General features: G+C 44.9%; 1 protein-coding gene across 1 annotated transcript in view; it reads left to right on the top strand.

Moving 5' to 3' along the window:
- Positions 1 to 24,596, top strand: part of LOC124556548 — a 376,152-nt gene that overhangs the window by 313,758 nt on the left and 37,798 nt on the right. The window contains exon 3 of the mRNA XM_047130505.1: positions 19,842 to 20,004. Coding sequence (XP_046986461.1) covers positions 19,842 to 20,004 — 163 coding nt within the window. The remainder of the gene's footprint in view (positions 1 to 19,841; positions 20,005 to 24,596) is intronic.

Below are 24,596 nucleotides of genomic sequence, written 5' to 3'. Positions count from 1 at the left end.
TTCCCTGAGGAGGTCCATCACCTACCTACCGCTGGAGCTTCCAGAAAACCCGCTCCCTACCTTTAAGGGAGATCAGTCCTAGTCCGAACAGACAACGTCTCGTGCTGGCTCATGGCTTAGCCACAGCCTAGGGGATGTTTCCAGAATGAGTTTTCGCTCTGCAGCAAAGTGTGCGCTGATATGAAACTTCCTGGCAGATTAAAACTGTGTGCCGGACCGAGACTCGAATTCGCAGGAGAGCTTCTGTGAAGTCTGGAAGGTAGGAGACGAGATACTGGCAGAAGTAAAGCTGTGAGGACGGGGCGTGAGTCGTGCTTGGATAGCTCAGATGGTAGAGCACTTGTCCGTGAAAGGCAAAGGTCCCGAGTTCGAGTCTCGGCCCGGCACACAGTTTTAATCTGCCAGGAAGATTCATCCTGACTTCTGTCTTTCACTATATCTTTAATAGTCGTTAGTGCTCAAGCCAATGTTCTCACAGAACTGAAACCTGTTTTACTCTGTATTATTATATTCATTCAACTTCTAATTCAAGGCAACACATACATTGCCTTGGAATTTTCGCGGAAACGGAATACAGATGTCTTCATTCTGAAACTTTTGTTTAGCAGGTTTTGGGAAGACATGTCAATGTTCACAAAAAGCAAACATTGTTCGAGTGTTTTAGTTTCATGCATCACATTTTTTACTCACTTACGGTACACATTAAGTTCCTGAAGTTAGAAGCATACAATAACTGAAGCGCTTTGAAGAACACAGAATAGAAAGTTCAGACAAAGAACTGCTTTACAAGAGGAAGGTGATGGTGCGTGACAATAATTAAGAATCAGTAGCGGTTTAACAACCTGAACATTTAATAGTATGTGTAAATAAATATACAGGATGGTCCATTGACCGTGACCGGGCCAAATATCTCACGAAATAAGCGTCAAACGAAAAAATTACAAAGAATGAAACTTGTCGTGCTTGAAGGGGAAAACCAGATGGCGCTATTGTTGGCCCGCTAGATGGCGCTGCCATAGGTCAAACGGATATCAACAGCGTTTTTTCTAAATAAGAACCCCCATTTTTTTATTACATATTCGTGTAGTACGTAAAGAAATATGAATGTTTTAGTTGGACCACTTTTTGGCTTTGTGATAGATGACGCTGTAATAGTCACAAACATATGGCTCACAATTTTAGACGAACAGTTGGTAACAGGTAGGTTTTTTGAATTAAAATACAGAACGTAGGTACGTTTGAACATTTTATTTCGCTTGTTCCAATGTGATACATGTACCTTTGTGAACTTATCATTTCTGAGAACACATGCTGTTTCAGTGTGGTTACCTGTAAATACCACATTAATGCAATAAATGCTCAAAATGATGTCCGTCAGCCTCAATGCGTTTGGCAATACATGTAACGACATTCCTCTCAACAGCGAGTAGTTCACCTTCCGTAATGTTTGCACATGCATCGACAATGCGCTGACGCATGTTGTCAGGCGTTGTCGGTGGATCACGATAGCAAATACCCTTCAACTTTCCACACAGAAAGAAATCCTGGGACGTCAGATCCCGTGAACGTGCGGGCCATGGTATGGTGCTTCGATGACCAATCCACCTGTCATGAAATATGCTGTTCAATACCGCTTCAACCGCAAGCGAGCAATGTGCCGGACATCCATCATGTTGGAAGTACATCGCCATTCTGTCATGCAGTGAAACATCTTGTAGTAACATCGGTAGAACATTACGTAGGAAATAAGCATACATTGCACCATTTAGATTGCCACCGATAAAATGGGGGCCAATTATCCTTCCTCCCATAATGCTGCACCAAACATTAACCCGCCAAGGTCGCTGATGTTCCACTTGTCGCAGCCATCGTGGATTTTCTGTTGCCCAATAGTGCATATTACGTCGGTTTCCGCTACCGCTGTTGGTGAATGACGCTTCGTCGCTAAATAGAACGCGTGCAAAAAATCCGTCATCGTCCCGTAATTTCTCTTGTGACCAGTGGCAAAACTGTACGCGACGTTCAAAGTCGTCACCATGCAATTCCTGTTGCACAAAAATATGGTACGGTGCAATCGATGTTGATGTAGCTTTGTCAACACCGACGTTTTTGAGATTCCCGATTCTCGCGCAGTTTGTCTGCTACTGATGTGCGGATTAGCCGCGACAGCAGCTGAAACACCTACTTGGGCATCATCATTTGTTGCAGGTCGTGGCTGATGTTTCACATGTGGCTGAACACTTCGTGTTTCCATAAATAACGTAACTATCTGGCGAACGGTCCGGACACTTGGATGATGTCGTCCAGGATACCGGGCAGCACACATAGCACAATAGCTATACATCAACACGTTATCGACCTTTTCCGCAATTGGTAAAAGGTCCATTTTAACACGGGTAATGTATCACGAAGCAAATACCGTCCGCAGTGGCGGAATGTTACGTGATACCACGTACTTATACGTTTATGACTATTACAGTACCATCTATCACAAAGCGAAAAAAGTGGTCCAACTAAAACATTCATATTTCTTTACGTACTACACGAATATGTAATGAAAATGGGGGTTCGTATTTTAAAAAAAATGCAGCTGTTATCCGTTTGACCTATGGCAGCGCCACCAACGGGCCAACCATAGCGCCATCTGGTTTCCCCCTAGACAAGTTTCGTTCTTTGTAGTTTTTTCGTTTGACGCTTATTTCGTGAGATATTTGGCCCGGTCACGATCAATGGACCACCCTGTATAGCAGATTTCTTAATAATCAGTGTAACTACACAGAAAGGGCACAGGCACCTAATCAGTCACATAAATGTTAACCGTTAATATCTGGAACAGTACTCCACGTTCATTGCACATTCTGTTGCATCTGGAAAACTATCGTTGCCTAGGACATGCTGGACATCAAACACGGCCATACTATGTCGAAAATGTTTCCGATGCTCTACTGAAGAAGAGGATCGGGGTAGAAGATGTGTATGCAGAGGCAGACACCGAGAAGAAAGTACATGCCTGTAGCAGTAGTGGTTGTCTAACGCACAGTAATTTATTTTAGTTTCTTTCTTTTTAACGTATTTCTGCGAAGGAGTGAACTGTACCTTCGTATTTTACTGTGTAGACTAGTCTTTACCAGAGTACTCTCAGTTTTTGTTTTTGAATTTTGCATATCCTTATGTGAGGCAGCTTCCTCTTGTAATTTTTCCGCCGCCCGAAGCGCCACGTCACTTTACTACGTTTAAATCTCGTGTTAGTACACAGCGTACAGTTTAGATGACTGCATATGACTTTACATACGTAATTCCTACAGTAGTTTCTGTGTAGGCGGAGTTTCTCGTAAAAATTAACTGTTGATACATCCACTTTCAGCAGTGAAATTTGTTTCGTTTTAAAGAGCACGCGGATTTTGCAGTCTCAGGCTATAGTGAGAACTCTGCAGACCAGATTTTAGTGCTCGTTTATTCTTCTCGTTGTATTTTGCGTGCATTCCAACCTCAGTAGCGCCACAGTCTGGTAATGTTCTTTTTTGTGAGGATCTGTTTGTACTTTCTCATTTACTCCTGACGACTCTGCTTGTATTTTTTGAGACCTTATTCAATTTCTTCGGACAGTACGCTATGCCTAGGGACTGTGCTTTTTGTGACAGGACACCACGAGAATTGGTTGCTATCCTTAAACAGCTGGAAGCTGTGGTAGCTACTGTCGCTACGGTCGCAGGTTCGAATCCTGCCTCGGGCATGGATGTGTGTGATGTCCTTAGGTTAGTTAGGTTTAATTAGTTCTAAGTTCTAGGCGACTGATGACCTCAGAAGTTAAGTCGCATAGTGCTCACAAGGGGAGGCCGCCAATTGTGAAATTCAGATTCGATTCATACTGCGCATAATAAAAGCTCATGGCCAGAGGTGTAATGTGGCAAAGCACCAAGATGCACTTCTCAGCCGTTGTCGAGAAAATCGACAGTTAAAATAAACCGTTCCGGTCAAATGCCCTCTACGGTTAATAGTTTTATACAGCGTCGTAAGCGCTCGGGTTTGTAATCGGAAGGTCGCCGGATCGAATCTCGTGCCATGCAACATTTTTTTTTATTATTAGGTTTTTGTAATTCAAATATATATATATATATATATATATATATATATATATATATATATATATATATAAAACTATTAATGAATTGCTTATGCATTTTGGTGAAGGCGGATCGCTCTCCAATTGTACCGCCTCCATTTTTCCGTTTGTTTAACAGGGTGTACCAAAGCTCTCACGTCCGCACTGATTTTCGACGATGTTATAAGTTGCGCTAGGGACCGCATCTACCTTCTTTCGAAGTTAGCAGGCAACTACGCTTTTATGCGGCGGCTCGTTTCGGCCCATTCAACATCTGTCCTTCAAGTGTAACGAGCGAGTAACGGAGCTTATATTTCATACCTGCCACAGCAAATTTGCGTTCGTGGGGTCTCTATTCTAATTCGAACGTTTGACTTACGCTATACGTATTCGTTTCGGAATATCGTTTCTACGTCTTCCGTTAACTATACGTGGTTAACATTGTGAAGACAATTAATAACATTTGTGAAATATAACTTTATTTGCGGAAAACATAATGATGTTCGAAGTCGCCAGTTTTTCCACGACAAACGACCTTCAGCAACTTATTATATGCATAATTGTTGCAACTGATTGCCGGGAATTATATATATATATATATATATATATATATATATATATATATATATATATATGTGTGTGTGTGTGTGTGTATAGACACATTTGAATAACAAAAAACAAATACTAAAAAAAAAAAAAAATTGCATGGCGCGAGATTCGATCCGCTAACCTTCGGATTACGAACCCGAGCGCTTACCGCTGCGGTACGATGCTGTCGATAAATATTAATCGTTGAGAGTATTTCACCGCAACGGTTTATTTTAACTGTCGATTTTCTCGACAACGGCTGAGAAGTGCATCTTGGTGCTTTGCCACATTACACCTCTGGCCATGAGCTTTTATCATGCGCAGTATGAATTGAATTTGAATTTCACAATTGGCGGCCTCCCCTTGTCAGAGCCATTTGAACCATTTTTGAGCGACTGTCGACGGGTGTCTGTCCACTGCTCAAAGCTGCGGCCACGTCGGGGCGCCAGGACGAGACCTGCGACACCTCTGTTGTCGTTGGAATCAGCTGGTTACCTGGTTGTCGCTACGTCTTCTGATACGCATCATCAGACCGGTCCGTCCTCACTCGAGAATCAGTGTCCGCAACCCGTGATCTAGTGCCTAGCGTTGCTGCCTCTGGATCACAGAGTCCCGGGTTCGATTGCCGGCCTAGTCGGGGACTGGGTGCTTTTGCTGTCCTCATCATTTCACCATCGTTCGGAAAAGTGGCGAAATCGGACAGTGAAAAAATTGGAAATTTGTACGGGCGCTGATAATCGCGGTTGTGAGCTCTCCACAGACCACAAATACCACCATCATCATCATCATCATCATCGAGAGTCAGTGGCGGACATTGGTATCAGTAATCATAAGGCTTTTATAGCAAGTAGGACTACAGGTTTAACAAGGAATTATAAGATAGGTAGGAAGATATTTTTGCTTGGCAAGAGTGTCAGGACACAAATTGCAGATTGCCTTAGTAGTAAGCATCAAATATTCAGTGGTGACTACGAAGATATGGAGCACAAACAGAAAACATTCAAAAGCATCGTGGAATATGCCTTAGATAATTATGTTCCGAGCAAGGTCTGAAGAGATGGGGAAGACTCATTGTGGTTTAATAGCCGTGTTAGGAAACTGTTATGTAAACAAAGAGAGCTTCAGCACAGATTCAAAAGAAATGAAAGCCTAGCTGACAAACGAAAGCCGAAAGAGCGAAAATGAGCGCAAGGAGATCAATGAGAGAAGCGTTAACTGACTTTAACAGTAAAATTTTGTCAACCGATCTGAGTAAAAGACCCAAGAGGTTTTGGTCTTGCGTAAAATCAGTAAGCGGTTCGAAATCCTCTGTTCGTTCACTCACTGATCATACTGGTACGGAAACGGAAGTTAATAGATAAAGACCAAAACACTGAATGGGATCTTCCGAATCTCTTTCACCACGGAAGATCGTAACACGGTCCCATCTTTCAGTCATCGTGCGAACGTCGAAATGGCAGATATTGAAACAACCAATCGCGGAATAGAAAGGCTTAGTAAATTTAAACAGCAACCTCCAATCTCTATTTATAAGATGGAGGTTTTTGTTTAAATTCTGCGTGGAATCCTGCTCTCACCGTTGTCAAAACACAGAGGAGCACAGTTAATGCTACCTGACCCGTTGGTTGTTAATTTTCACTATCGATAACTTCTGACGTCGGTCATCTTTGGTTGTGTAATGGCGATACTGTTTACAGTGCGAGCGCGTCCGAGCGCGTGCGCGCTCGTGTGTGTACATTTTACATCGTATTTTTCTCTGCTATTGCTGTACTTTCATCGAAGAACTAACTTATCTCCCTGTGTAACCGCTTCAAATTATTAATCTGTTTTTATACCCTTAATAGAGGTTTATATGCATAATGCCTCTGCAGATAATGAAGATGTTAAAAAAATGAGTGACGATAAAAATTAATCAGATATCAGATAATTAAGGGGAACGAAAATTAAATTGGTATGGGGGACTCGAATTCGGTAGTAGGAAAAGGAAGAGAAGGAAAAGTAGTGGAATTGTAGGATAAAATGGACTGGGTAAAAGGAATGAAAAAGAACGTCGTCTGGTAGAATTTTGCACAGAGGACAACTTAATCTTACTAACACTTGGTTTAAGAATCATAAAGATAGGTTTTATACGTGGACGAGACCCGGAGACACCGGAAAGTTTCAGGTAGATTACATAATGGTAAGACAGGGATATCAAAACCAGTTTTAAACTGCAAAACGCTTCGTGGAGCGGATGTAGAATATGGACATAATTTAATAATTTTATCACTATGAACTGAAGATTAAAACTTAAGAAGTTACTCAAAGGTACAAAATCGAGAAGATAGTACCTGCATAGACTGAGAGAAAGCTAGTTTTTGAGCTCTTCGACGTGAGCGTTGGGCAACGATTGGCTGAAAGAGGGCAAAGGAATACAACAGAAGAAAAATGAATAATCCTGAGAGACGAAATAGTGAAGGCAGCACAGGATCAAATCGTCAAAAAGACAAGTATTATTAGAAATCACTGGATAACAAACATGACATTGAACTTAACTGAAGAAAGACGCAAATATAAAAATACCGCAAACAAGTACCGTAGACACAAAGGAATGTAGACGTCTACAAGTGAGACTGTAGTTTAAAAGGGCACGGCATGGATGGCTAGAAGAGAAACGCAGAGATTGAGAAGAATGCGTAACTATGTGAAAGATGTATGTTGCCTATAGGAAAATTAAAGAAAGAGGAGTAGGGAAGGCTGCAAGATGCAAGGAATATATAGAAGGGCTATATTATCAAAGCGGACTTGAAGAAAATATTATAATAAGGGAAGAGGAAGTAAATGATGATGACATGGGAGATACAGTGTAGTAGAAGAATTTGATAAATCGCTGAAAACCCTTGGGGTGAGCGACATTCCCTCAAAGTTGTGGAGAGCGTTGGGAGAGTTAAAAATGGCTCTGAGCACCATGGGACTTAACTTCTGAGGTCATCAGTCCCCTAGAACTTAGAACTACTTAAACCTAACTAACCTAAGGACATCGCACACATCCATGTCCGAGGCAGGATTCGAACCTGCGACCGTACCGGTCGCGCTGTTCCAGACTGTAGGGCCGGCTTGGGAGAGTTAGCCATGAAAAGTTTACACAGTGATATACAATTAAAGGATCACTTTTTCGAAACCAACTAATTGTCTCTGCCGGCCGCTGTGGCCGAGCGGTTCTATGCGCTTCAGTCCGGAACCGCGCTCCTGCTATGGTCGCAGGTTCGAATACTGCCTCGGGCATGGATGTGTGTGATGTCCTTAGGTTATTTAGGTTTAAGTAGTTCTAAGTTTAGGGGACTCATGACCTCAGATGTTAAGTCCCATAGTGCTTAGAGCCATTTGAATCATATTTTTAATTGTCTCCCATTGTGATGTAGAACTTTGCAATTTGGCTCAAACGTGGCTACAGCCTTCCTCTATAACTGCGCAAAAGCGTGGCGCCCTGCCACGGCACCCTCGGCCTCGGTGACCCTTCAGACAGCTAGGTGTCAACACGTGCAAGAAAAGGCCCGAATTCAGAAGCTCATGTGTTGTGTAAGGTGGGTCAGCTACGTCACGTTGGCATCAAAGTCCACCAGAATTCTGCCCAATGTCACCGGGGACGTGTCACACGATGAGCAAATCGACATACGCCCTCTTACCCACATTCCACCCCTTCCTTTGAAGCCTCTGAGATGGAGGTCGGAACGGCGACATCTAGCGTTGAAATCATTCATATTTCTTATGGGTGGCCGAGAAAAACATTTCGAACACAACACCGCTCAGAATGGACACGGAGGAGCCTCATGGGGTGCCATAAATGGCGTCAATAAAACCATCCCTTTCCTTGCGGAATGCCGGCCACTGTGACCGAGCGGTTCTAGGCGCTTCAGTTCGGAACCGCGCTGCTGATTCGGTCGCAGGTTCGAATCCTGCTTCGGGCATGGCTATGTGTGATGTCCTTAGGTTAGGTTTAAGTAGTTCTAAGTCTAGTGGAATGATGACCTCAGATGTTAAGTCCCATAGTGCTTAGAACCATTTCAACCTTGCGGCGTTGATTCCTACACATTTCGCGGTCAAAAACGGCAGTTCGTAGTGCGACGCTCAAGACAACCTTCGATACTGCCGACATTCCCAGATGCATCAATTCTTTAAGGACCCTGTGAGGCTGCATCCCATAGTATATGATAACATCCCCTTGGAGGGCAGCGTGACCGCAATATTTGCTCTCATGCACAGACTGGAACCACTAGCGACCGTTCACAGCTTTTTGACGAAATTTGAACGTGATCTGAAGTAGCGAACGGCGCTTATAAATTTTTAGCCCTTCTGTTTTGCGCCCTCCTGTGGCGTGAGCACCAGGGGATGCAACATGACAGATGCATGAATAAAACACCAAAGGGTCCGTCTAAGATGCCCTAGTCCAGCAACACTTTCAGTGCCACCAGCCAACATTTATTGAGAATTTTAAAAATGTACCTGCACCGAGGCAACATATGAAGTAGTCCTAGGCGCCTGCTAGCAGGCATCTGTGATCCGAGGGGTGTCAACCCCCAACGGATTGCCTGCCAGCAGTACAGGTACATTTTTAAAATTCTCAGTAAAGATGGGCTGGTGGTACCCAGGGTGTTGCTGAACTGGAGGATCTTAGACGGACCCTTTGCCCTTTTATTCAAGCATGCGTCTATGTCGCAGACTCCTGCGATCACGCTACTGGAGGGCGCGAAACAGGAGGGGTGAAAATGATGAGGCACCCTTTACTGCTTCGTATCACTTTCAAATTTCGTCGCGTGGTTTTGAATGGTCCCTAGTTGTTCCAGTCTTCACACGAGAGCAAAAATTGTGGTTGTGCTGCCCTCGAAAGTGTTGCGATCACGTTCAGTGGGGACGCAGCCCCACAGTGTCCTTACAGGCGGAATGAAACGTCTGGGGGATTCAACAGCGTCAAAGGTTGTCAAGAACGTGTCCTTTTGCTTGTCGCACTACGAACTGTCGTATTTGACCGCGACATATGTAGGAATAACGCCCCAGGAAAAGAGGTGGTTTCATTGACGCCCTTTATGCAACTCCCTGATGCCTTTGCGGACCGATTCTGAGCGACGGTGTGCCTGACATGTTTTCCTCCGTCACCGATAAGAAATCGGCGTTATTTCAGCGCTGGGCGTCGCGGTTATGACCTCCATCGTAGAGGCGTCAAAAGAAGATGTGGAATAGAGATGAGAGGGGATGTGATGACCTAACCATCGTGTTACACGTCCATGGTGGCACTAGGCAGAATTGGGGTGAAATTTGGCTATAATGTGACATCATTAACCCACCTTACTCTACACATGAACTATTGAATTCTGACCTTTTTTTCGCGCGTGTCGACACCTAACTGTTTGCAGCGTCGTCGAACCCGAGTGTAACGTGGCAGGGCGACACGCTTTTGCACCATCACAGAGGAAGGTTTCAGGCACCTCTGAGTCAAATTTCATATGTATGCATTCGAAAGGGAGAAAATTACGGGGTTTAGAAAATAGTGATCCTTTACTTGTGTTGCGACTGTTATATAAAATACGTGGGGGAGACGAAATACCCTTAGACTTAAAGAAGCATGTAATAATTCAGATTCCAAAGAACTCAGGTGCTGAAAGGTGTGAATATTATCATACCATCAGTTTAATAAAACGTTATTTCAAAGCGGTGACACGAAATATTTACAGAAGAACGGAGAAAAACTGGTAACAGGTGATCTCGGAGGAATATAAGTTTGGGTTACTTAGAAATGTAGGAGCACCGCAGGCAGTACTGACTCTACGACTTAGAAGATAGATTGAAGAAAAGGAAACTTTCGGTTATTGTATTTGTAAATTTAGAGAAAGCTTTTGACAATGTGGACTAGAATACATCCTTTGCAATTCTAGAGGTAGTGGAAATAAAATACAACGAGGGAGACGCTTTACACAACTTGTTCAGAAATGACACTACAGCTATAAGAGTCTAACGACATGAAACAGAAGCAGTAGTGGCAAAGGAATTGAGATAATATTGTAGACTATATGAACATCTATTCAAGGTGCCAGTTTCATCGAACTATGTTACTTGGCAGTGACAGACCACGCAAAAGTTATTTTGGTCCATAAGTTTTGCTCACCAGTGTAGTAACTGATCTCCGTTCCGCTGGTATTCGTTTCTAGGTTTTCTGGTATTTTAGTAAGTGGTTTGGTGCCTTATTTATTTTCCTGTTGCTAATAATATCGTACTCTCTACCGCGCAATAGGTCCGCAGTTTACTAGTTCGAGCCTCGTCTGCGGGATCAATTTTCGTCATCGAATTTTAGGGATTAAGGAAAGAAACGATGGCGCTGTGACATTCCTGATCATCAAATTTGGCGATAATATTATGGTTTAAATCGAAACTTCTCCTCGTTCTTTAAGGTAGATTCTACTGATGGTACTGATGGTAATCAATGTTTCTCATGGAAACGTTAAGCTTGCGGACAATTTCGGTTGCAAGATTACATCTGACGTTTTGTGTTGCGGTCGGAATAAGATTTTAGCGAATAGCTCTCATTAGTATCCTACAAAAATTAAAGCGGAGGAGTGGGAATTGTTCACTGCATTCAGTGATGGGCTGGAATACTCTACCTCACGAGGGAAACTCCAAATCGCACACCCGTCAGACTTTGTGGTAAAATGGCGCAGTGGATAGCCTGTCAGAAACTGAACACAGATTAAGCCTGAAAACACGAAAAAGTTGTCCTGAACTGTGAAAAAAGAAGCAAAATAGAAACAATAAGCGGTCCAAGCTCAAGATACACAACATCGAGGGAGTTCAAATAACAATGACGTCGTGGTGATGGCGTCACAGTGTTGGACTGCAAAGCTGGATATCCGTGTTCTCCTTCTTTTTTTTCCTTCAGAAAATTGTGAACTCTCCGTCCGATCATTGACGTGTCTCTTCTCCTTCTGTAGTTTTGGCAATTGTCGTACTATACACTGGTTAAAGAATATGAATCATGTGGAAAGAATATATTACCGTCGCAAGTAAATAGTGAAAGCAGGCGAGATGCAACACAGACTTCTCACAGAAATGAAAACGACAAATAAACGGGTATGAACTATACTACAAAAAAGGAATTCGAGACTCAAAACTTCCAAAACAGAACGCAAGAGTCATAACATGTGGTACTTATGTAGAACAAATAGGAGGTACGTACGTCTGGAGGTCCCTTCCTTATACTTCGCTGTTGCGAACGAACGTTACACAACGACACAGACACAAATCTGAATACAGCTAACAGACCCGTCAGTTACCGGACTGACAGTTCATAATTCTACGAAAAGAAGGAGGTACTTAGGAGATTTGAACATGGGTCTCCCTCTTCGCAGTCCAAACCGTGACCACATAACCACCACACCGTTGCTATTCACATTCACACGTTGTTGCACAACTTGTGCAATGACCGTTCATTGTTTCGATTTTACTTCTTTTTTCACAGTTCAGTACACTTTCTTCCTGTTTTCATGCTCGACTGTGTTCAGTTTTTGACGGGCCATATTATCACTAAATCTGAGGGGGATGTGATGGAGAATTCCCTTGTTCGTAATATCCTGTTTCGTCAGTACAGGGCGCCCTGAACTTTTTATCAGTTTGTTGATTATTGTGACTTCATTAATTGTTTTTCTATTAGTTTTGTGGTCTATTATTAAAAGAACAGTAGTAATTGGCTGGTGGAACTGTCACGTTTGCACATAGGGAGCTTGTAAACTGCAAATACTACACTCTAGCGGATAGCCATGCAACAGTCTTGAAGGAGCGAATGGTTACGCGTATGCAGCGCGCTAGTTAAAAATGACTGAATTGAGAGTTTCAGGCTCTAGAATGGTAACTGTAATTATTCTGTTGTTGGTCTTAACTTTACATATAGCAACTCTCCTCCTGAGACTAAGTTCTCCTCCCCAGATGAAAAGTAACACGTAACTAGACGGAAACCTTGGATTTGTAGTCGTCATTTCATCGATGGTGTGCCCACAAGCGAACCTGACAGCCCAGGATATCTACCAAGATTGCACATGACACCAAAGTTTTTTGGTTCGAGGTTGCAATATACACTCCTGGAAATGGAAAAAAGAACACATTGACACCGGTGTGTCAGACCCACCATACTCGCTCCGGACACTGCGAGAGGGCTGTACAAGCAATGATCACACGCACGGCACAGCGGACACACCAGGAACCGCGGTGTTGGCCGTCGAATGGCGCTAGCTGCGCAGCATTTGTGCACCGCCGCCGTCAGTGTCAGCCAGTTTGCCGTGGCATACGGAGCTCCATCGCAGTCTTTAACACTGGTAGCATGCCGCGACAGCGTGGACGTGAACCGTATGTGCAGTTGACGGACTTTGAGCGAGGGCGTATAGTGGGCATGCGGGAGGCCGGGTGGACGTACCGCCGAATTGCTCAACACGTGGGGCGTGAGGTCTCCACAGTACATCGATGTTGTCGCCAGTGGTCGGCGGAAGGTGCACGTGCCCGTCGACCTGGGACCGGACCGCAGCGACGCACGGATGCACGCCAAGACCGTAGGATCCTACGCAGTGCCGTAGGGGACCGCACCGCCACTTCCCAGCAAATTAGGGACACTGTTGCTCCTGGGGTATCGGCGAGGACCATTCGCAACCGTCTCCATGAAGCTGGGCTACGGTCCCGCACACCGTTAGGCCGTCTTCCGCTCACGCCCCAACATCGTGCAGCCCGCCTCCAGTGGTGTCGCGACAGGCGTGAATGGAGGGACGAATGGAGACGTGTCGTCTTCAGCGATGAGAGTCGCTTCTGCCTTGGTGCCAATGATGGTCGTATGCGTGTTTGGCGCCGTGCAGGTGAGCGCCACAATCAGGACTGCATACGACCGAGGCACACGGGGCCAACACCCGGCATCATGGTGTGGGGAGCGATCTCCTACACTGGCCGTACACCACTGGTGATCGTCGAGGGGACACTGAATAGTGCACGGTACATCCAAACCGTCATCGAACCCATCGTTCTACCATTCCTAGACCGGCAAGGGAACTTGCTGTTCCAACAGGACAATGCACGTCCGCATGTATCCCGTGCCACCCAACGTGCTCTAGAAGGTGTAAGTCAACTACCCTGGCCAGCAAGATCTCCGGATCTGTCCCCCATTGTACATGTTTGGGACTGGATGAAGCGTCGTCTCACGCGGTCTGCACGTCCAGCACGAACGCTGGTCCAACTGAGGCGCCAGGTGGAAATGGCATGGCAAGCCGTTCCACAGGACTACATCCAGCATCTCTACGATCGTCTCCATGGGAGAATAGCAGCCTGCATTGCTGCGAAAGGTGGATATACACTGTACTAGTGCCGACATTGTGCATGCTCTGTTGCCTGTGTCTATGTGCCTGTGGTTCTGTCAGTGTGATCATGTGATGTATCTGACCCCAGGAATGTGTCAATAAAGTTTCCCCTTCCTGGGACAATGAATTCACGGTGTTCTTATTTCGATTTCCAGGAGTGTATAATATTACTACAAAATACGAAAGAAAACTATGTACTTCTTTGCGAATCCAAAACGTCCAAGGCAAGTACCCAGACGAATTACAGTAATTTAAATCCTTCTAATAGCATAAACATACTCTTTTGTGGTTTAAAGCACAACTGCGACGCGGAATTTCAGACCAGTTTGTAAGTGATGTTAGATATAACCTTAGCTTCACTTTCACATTCTTCTCATAATATGTGAGAAAAGGGCACACTCAAACTATTTAATGTTTCAAAATATCTCTTGTTTATTAAGACACTGCTGATCAGTTGCTGCAAATTCAACCGATTGCCTGTGCTTTTGACCTTGAAATATTTCTTCAGCTGTTTCGCCTCTGTAGTACAAGCTGCAACGAGAACGACTTGGATTTTTCCATTGTTGCAAAACTGCTGTTTTAGAAAAATCTCTTTCACTTTTAATGACGCAGCACGATGCAGCAATGCTTTACACTCACTTTCACCTTGGATCAAAAATGAAATACAAAAATGAGTTATACATGTAACATTCTCATATTATGCAATTACAGTAAGCATATTTACGTAACTTGCTTTGATTTTAACCGCATAAGGTCGATGATTAACATTAGTTTCCCTTAGACACTTGCCAGAACCTTCCTCCCCCAATATTTCCTTAACTTAAAAAACATGGTTAGTCTTTTGAGGATTATGCCTTTCTTTATGATGGAAGACCCGAAATACGACAAGTCCTTTTTGCTTCTAGAGGCCAGCATAAATTAGGCTGGTAGTATGCGACTCCACGCCAAAGACTTGCACTGGAGCATGCCTGACTTTTCCGTTCTTCGTTCACACGATTTTCCGATTGTGTTGCTACTAGCACGGTTACAAATGCTGCTTTCGCACGCTACCTGTTATCTCTACGCTGCGTCAGATTGTAAAGTATATACCTCGAAACCCTTGTTGTCAGGCTCTAAGTCAAGGAAAAAACTCATCATCAGGCAAAGTTTCCTATTATCCTTTTCGTAATGTGTTAATTCTTCGCAAATCCGCCGTCAAATTCATTTTACTGTTGACTTTTTCCGATTGGTTATTTAAACTTTTATCAGCTGTTGTGTATAAACTTTCGGAAATTATCATGAAACTCATTGTGATAGGTTATAAAAGAGCCCAGTAATACACTGCTACAATATGAAAATGTTTTCCTCCGTTCTTCAGTAGCCAAATTCTTTCGCCCCGAAGCTGCTGCTAATTCAGCCATCGAAATCGACACTTCCGCAGGTAAGGTATTTATATTGATAGGTGGTGGTGGTAAGTTCCTGTGGGACCAAACTGATGAGGTAAAAAAGTAAAAGTAAAATGGCTCTGAGCACTATCGGACTTAACTTCTGAGCCGGCCGGAATGGCCGAGCGGTTCTAGGCGCTACAGTCTGGAACCGCGCGACCACTACGGTCGCAGGTTCGAATCCTGCCTCGGGCATGGCTGTGTGTGATGTCCTTAGGTTAGTTAGGTTTAAGTAGTTTAAGTTCTAGGGGACTGATGACCTCAGAAGTTGAGTCCCATAGTGCTCAGAGCCGGCCACTTAACTTCTGAGGTCATCAGTCCCCTAGAACTTAGAACTACTTAAACCTAACTAACCTAAGGCTATCACACACATCCATGCCCGAGGCAGGATTCGAACCTGCGACCGTAGTGGTCGCGCAGTTCCAGACTGTAGCGCCTAGAACCGCTCGGCCACTCCGGCCGGCAAACTGATAAGGCCGTCGGTCCCTAGGCTTACACACTACTTAATCTAACTTAAACTAACTTACGCTAAAGACAACACACACACCCGTGCCCGAGGGAGGACTCGAACCACCGACGGAGTGAGCTGCGCAAACCGTGGCAAGGTGCCTCAGACACGCGCAGCTAGCCCGCGCGACATATCGATAGGCAAATTAGATCTGAATAGTTTCAGAAAGTTAAGTATATGAACAACTGCACCATCACAATACATAATTCGCCAATGAAATTCATCATAGATAATCCATCCCAGTTTGCGAAGAATAGTGATGTCCATACTTAAAATACTAGAGGAAAAAAAGACCTTTATTACTCTTTATTAAAGTTTTCTTTGGTTCAGAAGGGAGTTCAGGCTGTAACAACAATTTTTTTATCATTTGCTCAATGTCTGACAGGCAGCAAAGCAAGTTTTAAATGTAGCCCATAATCATTTCTCCCGGACAACTCCAATTCCATGAACTAATTTCTGTTTAAAAACTGATAACCTGTAAAAAATAAAAAAATAAAAATTAGTTTTTAAGTGCAGTTGCGTGAGGAGGTCTAAAATATATGTTCATTGCATATCCTGTAAACTGAATCGTTCCATATAATTTCAATAAAAAATTCGTTCAAATGATGCATAGAACATGGAACTAACTAGCTAACTAAATTAACTAAAGACGACAGTTTAAACTTCTAGTGCAATACGTAATAATAAGATATCCGGAAGAAATACAAGCCCCGCAAGAAGACTCCATGTATTTGGAGAGGCTGCTGCGTAGTGGGGGTACTGATGTGGAAGCGGTATCGATCGATAGCGGGGTACGTGCCATTCAGCAGGCGCAATGGCTTGTCTAGGTGAGCATTGTGCGCTTGTTGTAGAAGAGTATATTCGTAATTGTGGTTCTCTGATTACTATTCAGTAAGCATTTCGCATTCGGTTCGAACTTGGCCGACATTATTCCGTTCTTTGTAGAAAAACTGTTAGAGTTTGGATATCACGCTTTAGAGCATCAGGTTCTGCACTGAAAAGAAAATTTACTGGCGGATCTCGGACTGTAATAGCGCCGGAAAATGAGGCGAGTGTGAGAGCGTGCTTCCAGCAGTCGCAAAGCGTTTGGAACATTTAAGCTTGCAGCTACGAGGGATTCTCTGATAGGAGTGTACGACGAATCCTGCACAAGAATCTTCACGTGCTCCTATACAAAGCGATGGCTACCCAAGAATTAAGTGAGAGAGAATTGGAAACTCACAGAGCTATGTGTGATGAAATTCTTTAGGACCTTCCCCCTGGAGCTGTTTTGATTTCTTCTGATGAGGTCCACTTTCACTTGTCAGGCACTGTAAATAAACGGAATTTCCGCTATTGGGCAGCAGAAAACCCTCAGGAACTTCACCAACGACCACTTCACAGCAGTCGTGTGACAGTGTGGCGCGCCGTTGCTGGATTTAGTGTATGGCATCCGTATTTTTTGGAAAGAGGTGATGCAACGGTAATTCAAATTGCTACGGTTACATGAAAGGGATCTAAGTTAAACCAGTTTGTAGATATCTAAGTGATTATGCCTAAATATTCAGAGTAGGTATTAAAATTATACAGGGTGGTCAGAAACAGTCTGAAAAGCTTGCAAGGGCGTTACAGTATAGGTTGTGCTGAGATTTAATTGTTAAGAAAAATTTCGATACGTTGCACCGTTTCCGGGAGAAGTCTGGCTGTAACAAGATGGAGCCACAGCTGACCCTTCTCGGCATTTAGTAGAACTTTTCAGAGGATTGTCTCCCGGACGCCTTCTCTCTTCATTTGGAGACGTCGCCTGGCCCCCAAAGTCACCCGACTTATCACCTTGTGATTTTTTTTTGGGGCGGGGGGGGGGGGGGGGAACACTTAAAGGCTCACGTGAACATACATCGCCTCACAAACTTGGAAGTACATAAGGAGGCAATCACCTAGGAAGTGGCTGCCATTCCCCCAGAAATGACACGAAGAACTATCGACAACTTCCGGGAAACGCTTCGTCAATGTGTCAACAATGAAGGACGCTATTTACCGGACATAATGTTTAAAACCTAGTAATATAAAATGGCATATTATTTGTTGTTCGCGAATAAAAGTTTTTACTCTGTACCTTTGTTTCTTTGTAACTACCTTTATAAATAGGGGACATCTTTTTGCCTGACGCTGTGTTAATCACCGCCTCAAAAGAGTAAAAACTCATGTACTCTCCATCACTGATGTAAGCCGTGGTATTGAAGAGATGTGTATGCGCATACCGGTTGTATCGAAACAGAGCAATAAGATGGGCCGAAATGGCAGAAAGGAACTATCGTTTTTGGACATAACCTGCTCACATCGTGACTGACGTTGCCTGGTTTGTTGGTGTATCAGTACGGACTGTCCAACGTGTCTACAATGAATATTGTATCATTAGCAGCTCTTTGACATGCTGTAAGGAGAAAGGTCGTAAAAAGATACTAACCGAGAGGGACTAGAGACGTGTGTCACGTCTTGTCAGTGACAAACGGTTTCATACTCGAGAGGAAGTGCTGCTGTCAGTGAATGCAGGTGCATCTCAACCAGTTTGTGAGCAAATATTGTGACAGAAACTGCATGCGGTGGTCGTTTGGAGGCGGGTGTCTCACGAAACGCCATTCCGCACAAACGCTCACGTTTTTAGTGGACCAAGCAGCACAGAGACTGAACAGTCGCTGGATAGAGACGTATAGTATAGTTTGAGGAGCCGCAATGTTGCCTCTTTCCAAACGATGCAAGGCGGTGTTACACGATATTAGTCTGATACCTCCCGTGGGTGAGTAATGTTTTGTCTGGTATGTTTGTTATTAAATTAAGTGCCTTCATTTCCTGATACAATAACCGCAATGGGGAATTTTTTTTATCTACAGGATGACTTGTGCGAAAAAAATTTTACGTCGACAGGATGACCTGTGTTAAATTTCCATGTGAGGCGATTCATGGCTTCTTTATTTTCAACTATATAGATATCTAAGTGATTCTGCCTAAATATTCAGAGTATGTATTGCAATTATGCAGGGTGGTCAGAAACAGTCTGAAAAGCTTGCAAGGGCGTTGCAGGATAGGTTGTGCTGAGATATAACTGTTAAGAAAAAAATTCGATACGTTGCACCGTTTCCGAGTTGATTAGCGTTGAAGTTTATCAATCAGGCCGTTGCGCGCACAAATGAAAGTAGCCAGCCAGAGACGGTGGAGAGAGCAGTACAAAAATTTTATCTAAAACGCTAAAAATGATCAAACCCGAGTCAAAGGCTGAGCGTTGTCGTGCCCTGTCATCTACGCTATGAGAGAAGCAGAGACTAACTGTTTCTGGCAGGCCGTTTGAATTTGCACACACAAAGGCCTGATTGACTAACTTCAGTGCTAATTAACTCAGAAACGGCGTGATGTATCGAATTTTTTCATAACAGTTGTATCTCAACACAACCTATCCTGCAAAGCCTTTGCAAGCTTTTCAGACTGTTTCTGGCCCTCTGTATGTTACTCCCTGAATTAGGGCTATGCCGTCCTCGTGTAAACTTGACCTCACGGCAAAGGGACGTTTACGTCGGATCGTTACTGAAGAGTTTGAGCCGCAGGACAACACTATTCGCTTAGTAAGCAGTGAGTGTTTAGATCATGAGGACAAATTGCTTTCTTTCCCTTTTTTCGTCGCGAAGACGCCCAGGACATCTTCGGCTTACTATAATCTGTTTCAGGAGTTGGCAACACTGACATATGATTTTCAATCAGTAACTTCTTACATGGCCATGAGTTTAACTGGGTAGGCGCTTATTCATACATTTCACTTGGCAGCGTATTATTTGCAGGGAAGATCCTTGATTGGCTGTTTACAGCATCCGTTGCTTCTTCTTGTACAGAGCTGGGCGCGGAGTTCTGCGCGGCATACTATGACAACGAGGGCAGTTGGCACCCTGGCTTCTACTGCCGCAACGTGCAGGGGCAGGCCTTCTTCTGCTGCGGAGACGCCCACTACAAGTACTGCTGCCGCAAGCACGACCAAGTCCCGCAGCAAACCTCCAGGTAATGCACTCTCTTATGTTCTGTAATCAACAGGAGAGCACTTTCAGTTTGCAGCAAATCTCTTTCTAACACTATTCATTAACAATAAACCTGAAATCTGCGCTGCTGTTTGTGAAGCTGCACACTCTGGACTCGCATTCGGGAGGACGTCGGTTCAATCCCGCGTCCGGCAATCCTGATTTAGGTTTTCCGTGATTTCCCTAAATCGCTTCAGGCAAATGCCGGGATGGTTCCTTTAACAGGACACGGCCGACTTCTTTCCCAATCCTTCCCTAATCCGCTGAGACCGATGACCTCGCTGTTTGGTCTCTTCCCCCAAATACACCCACACACACACCTGAAACTGCACAGCCATAAAGTACGGCCGTAGTAAATGCAAATTGAAGAACGTGTTGAACAATGCCTCAACAGTAAGTGATTACGGGTATAGTCCTCTTTCAACGCTTGAAAAATAAATGATTTTCCTGTTTATTTTTCAAGTTAAATAAAAAGAAATGGTAAATCTGATGATGTTTATTTAACCGATACACTTTTGTCGTTCAGAAATCATTTATGCGTGCACAATGGACGCTTTCTGTAACCGTTGTGCCAAGTAGAGGGACCTCTTGCTGCCGGAACATTTATCATCGGCGAGAATTCCCGAAGCCCTCCTACCGTATCTGTGTGCAGCTTATAATTCATTCCACTTACTCTACACTGAAATTCGTTAGATGATAACACGCATCTGATATCCATATATATTATAAAAGTGGACGTAGAGTGTATGTACGAGGGGCGTTCAGTAAGTAATGCAACATTTTATTTGTCTCGGCCAATTTCGGTTGAAAAAATGCGGAATCCGTCATGCGAACTCATGAAATGTTCCCGCCTCAGCTCCTATAGTTTCGTAAGTTCCGCTAGGTGGTGGCGCTATACGCAGCCTTCAAAATGGCGTCTGTAACGGAGGTGCGTTCGAAGGAGAGAGCCTGTCAATGAGTTTCTTTTGGCGGAAAAATTAGAGCATAGCATATTCATGGGTGCCTGAAGTTTGTCTACGAAGACCTGGCAATGAACAAAAGCTCGGCGAGTCGGTGGGCGAGGCGTCTGTCATCATCGCAACAAGATAACCCTGTCCGATCTCCCTCATGTCTTGAGCAAAACCAAGTTCGAACATAATAAATTTCCTGGAGATGAAAAAGCTTCTGCCCACAAATCAGCACGGATCTCCAAAGCATCGCTCGTGCGGAACTCAGCTTGCTCTCTTCGTGCATGATATCCTGTGAACCACAGACGAAAGACAATAGGCAGTTTCCATATTCCTACATTTCCGCAAAGCATTTGACACGATACCTCACTGCAGACTGTTAACGAGGGTCCGAGCATACGGAGTAGGTTCCCAGGTATGTGAGCGGCTCGAAGGCTTCTTAAATAATAGAACGTAGTACGTTGTCCTGACAGCGGGTATTCATCAAAAACAAGGGTATCGTCAGGAGTGACCCAAGGAAGTGTGATACGCGTAGGACCTCTCTTGTTCTCTATATTTGTAAACGGTCTGACACATAGGGTGAGCAGCAGTCTACGACTGTTTCCTGATGCAGCTGTAGTGCACGGGAAAGTGTCGGCGTTACGCGACTGAAGGAGGATACAAGATGACTTAGACAGAATTTCTATTTGGTATGATGACTTCCAGCTTGCTCCAAATGTAAAACGAAAGAAAAGAAAGAGGAAGGAAGATAAAAGTTTGTCGAACTGTCGACAGTGCAGTCATTAGAGAAAATTTAAGTTGATGCAGATGATTAGGAAAAATAACCATGTAGTGTTCAAATGCGGTATTCATGGTGTGCTGCCTGAGATCGATTAAATAGCGTAATGATGTGTAGTGATGTGAGATGGAATGAACACGTAACGAAGGTAGTAGGACAGGTGAACTTCGTTTTATAGGGAGAATTCTAGGAAAATGTTGCTCATCTAAAAAGGAAACAACATATAAGGCACTAGTGTTATCCATTCTTTAGTACTGCTCAAGGGTTCGGGATCCCCATCAGATCGGATTAAAGGAAAACGTCGAAGTAAGTCGGAAGCGTACTCCTAGATTTGTTATCCGTATTTTCGATCAACACATGAATATTACGGAAGTGTTTCTTGAACTCGAATGGGAATCCCTGGAGGGAAGACGACGTTTTTTTCCGCGAAACAATGTTGAGAAAAAGAGTTGGTAGAGCACTTGCCCACGAAAGGCAAAGGTCCCGAGTCCGAGTCTCGGTCCGGCACACAGTTTTTATCTGCCAGGAAGTTTCATATCAGCGCACACTCCGCTGCAGAGTGAAAATCTCATTCTGGAAACATCCCCCAGGCTGTGGCTAAGCCATGTCTCCGCAATATCCTTTCTTTCAGGAGTGCTGGTTCTGCAAGGTTCGCAGGAGAACTTCTGTAAAGTTTGGAGGGTAGGAGAAGATTTACTGGCAGAAGTAAAGCTGTGAGGACGGGGCGTGAGTCGTGCTTGGGTAGCTCATACTCAGTCTGTCCGCCATGGTAGCTGAGTGGTCAGCGTGACAGCCTGTCAATCCTAAGGGCCCGGGTTCGATTCCCGGCTGGGTCGGAAATTTTCTCCACTCAGGGACTGGGTGTTGTGTTGTCCTAATCATCATTTCATCCCCATCGACGCGCAGGTCGCCAAAGTGGCGTCAAATCGAAAGACCTGCACCAGGCGAACGGTCTACCCGACGGGAGGCCCTAGCCACACGACATTTCCATTTATATACGCAGTCTGCTTTCGGCTGCGGTGGGGCGAGGACGTCCGCTGCGCGCGACCGTGAGCACTTGTTTGTGTTTACCTTCTCGCGGTGCGAGTTGTATTTGTTCCAAGTTCAGTGCGACTATGGCACACACATGGCGCCACGATACGATCAAAATTACTTTACAACCAGATCACGCGCGTCGTCGAGCCTATGAAATAGAACAGTTCATACGCGACGATCTACGTTTAGATCCGGCGACTGTCGTCGGAATACATTTTTCTATAACGGCGCGCGTGGTTTATGTTAAAATGACCAGTGCAGAGGTCTGCGCGACAGTGGTGTCTAAATACTCGAACTCAGTCAGATTCAAACATTCTGACGGGCATATCGGTGCAGTGACGGTGGATCACGCAGGCATGCGCCTAAGGACTGTAAGGGTTTTTGAGCTCCCCTTCGAGGTCCCAGAGGAACTTGGCAAGGACGCCTTCCGACCATATGGCAATGTCATCAGTCACGTTGCAGAAAAGTGGCAAACTTTCTCGGCGTATAAGGTCTACAATGGTGTGCGCCAAATTAAATTTGAGCTCAAGAAACATGTGCCGTCCTATTTGAACATCGGTGGCTGTCTTACGCAGACACCAGTGGGAGACTCCTTTTCCTCGACAGGGACGACAATCCTGCCCCTCACGTACGCTCAGACGACGATGCGCACCATAGATGAGGACGACACAGGCGATCGGGCACATCCATCGACGTCAGAAGGACCAAGGGAGGAAGAGGAAGGACCCCAAATGCCAACCCATATGTCGCCTCCTCCGCAGCAACAACAGCAGCAACAGTCCCACGGAATAGAGACGCAACATAACAATCAGAACGAGATGGACGTGGACGCGAACATTGTCCCGACCGCGGCTTTCCTAGCGGAAGGTGATACCACGCTGGATTGCCTCCCACATTCTGATACGGATGTCCACGTTCGAAAGCAGCGTTCGCCTCGACGACGCAAGCGACGTCGGCGGACCCCTTCTGACGATTGCCTCCTACACACGGCCGGTCAAGAAGGTGACATCTCGTCAGACGGCATGGATCTGCTGAGGATCTAAGCGGTTCACTTGCCCATACTACGAGTGCCCAGTTACTTCTTGCACCACAGATGCTGCAGGTCGCGTCGATGGATGGCGCTCCGTCTACCTCTACCAAAGACGACGTGCGTGAGAGAGATTTAGGTGCCGATCAGCTACACAGCATCGTGTTGCACCCTCTGTGGTCGGACGATGCTGAGGAACTTCCTGGAGGGGGCACGGGTGAGAGGGGAGGCGGTGGCATTGGGGATGCTACTCCTAGCGTGAAAGACTCATAATTTGTAACGGGTTCGGTGGGTTTGGCATCTCTTGCGGTTGTCTTCGATTGCCATGGCGTCTACCCTAGGTGAAGAGACTAGGCAGCACACCTTTCGCCTTGCCACAATCAATATCAACGCGATAAGGGCACCACACAAACTGACAATGCTACAACGCATGCTCGATGCGGCGGACATCGACGTGGCCCTCTTGCAGGAAGTATGTGTCGCTAGTTTCCCTGACTTCTACGGATATACCGCCCACATCTCCCGCGCCTCTTCTACCGATTGTGGTGTGGCTATCGTGCTACGGGACGGCTTGGCGGCTACGGACGTACTGTACTTACCGAGTGCAAGAGCCATGGCAGTAACTGTCAACGGTGTATGACTCGTCAATGTATATGCCCCTTCAGGATCAGGGAGACGGAGAGATCGGGCCCGCTTTTTTTCGGAAGATATTACGCCTCTATTTATGGGCCGCATAGACGATATGGTGATCGGAGGAGATTTTAACTGTACATTATCTCCGTCTGATC

This window comes from Schistocerca americana, chromosome X (assembly GCF_021461395.2).
Source record: "Schistocerca americana isolate TAMUIC-IGC-003095 chromosome X, iqSchAmer2.1, whole genome shotgun sequence".
Lineage (NCBI taxonomy): Eukaryota > Metazoa > Arthropoda > Insecta > Orthoptera > Acrididae > Schistocerca > Schistocerca americana.
This window is presented reverse-complemented; position numbering and strand designations above follow the sequence as displayed.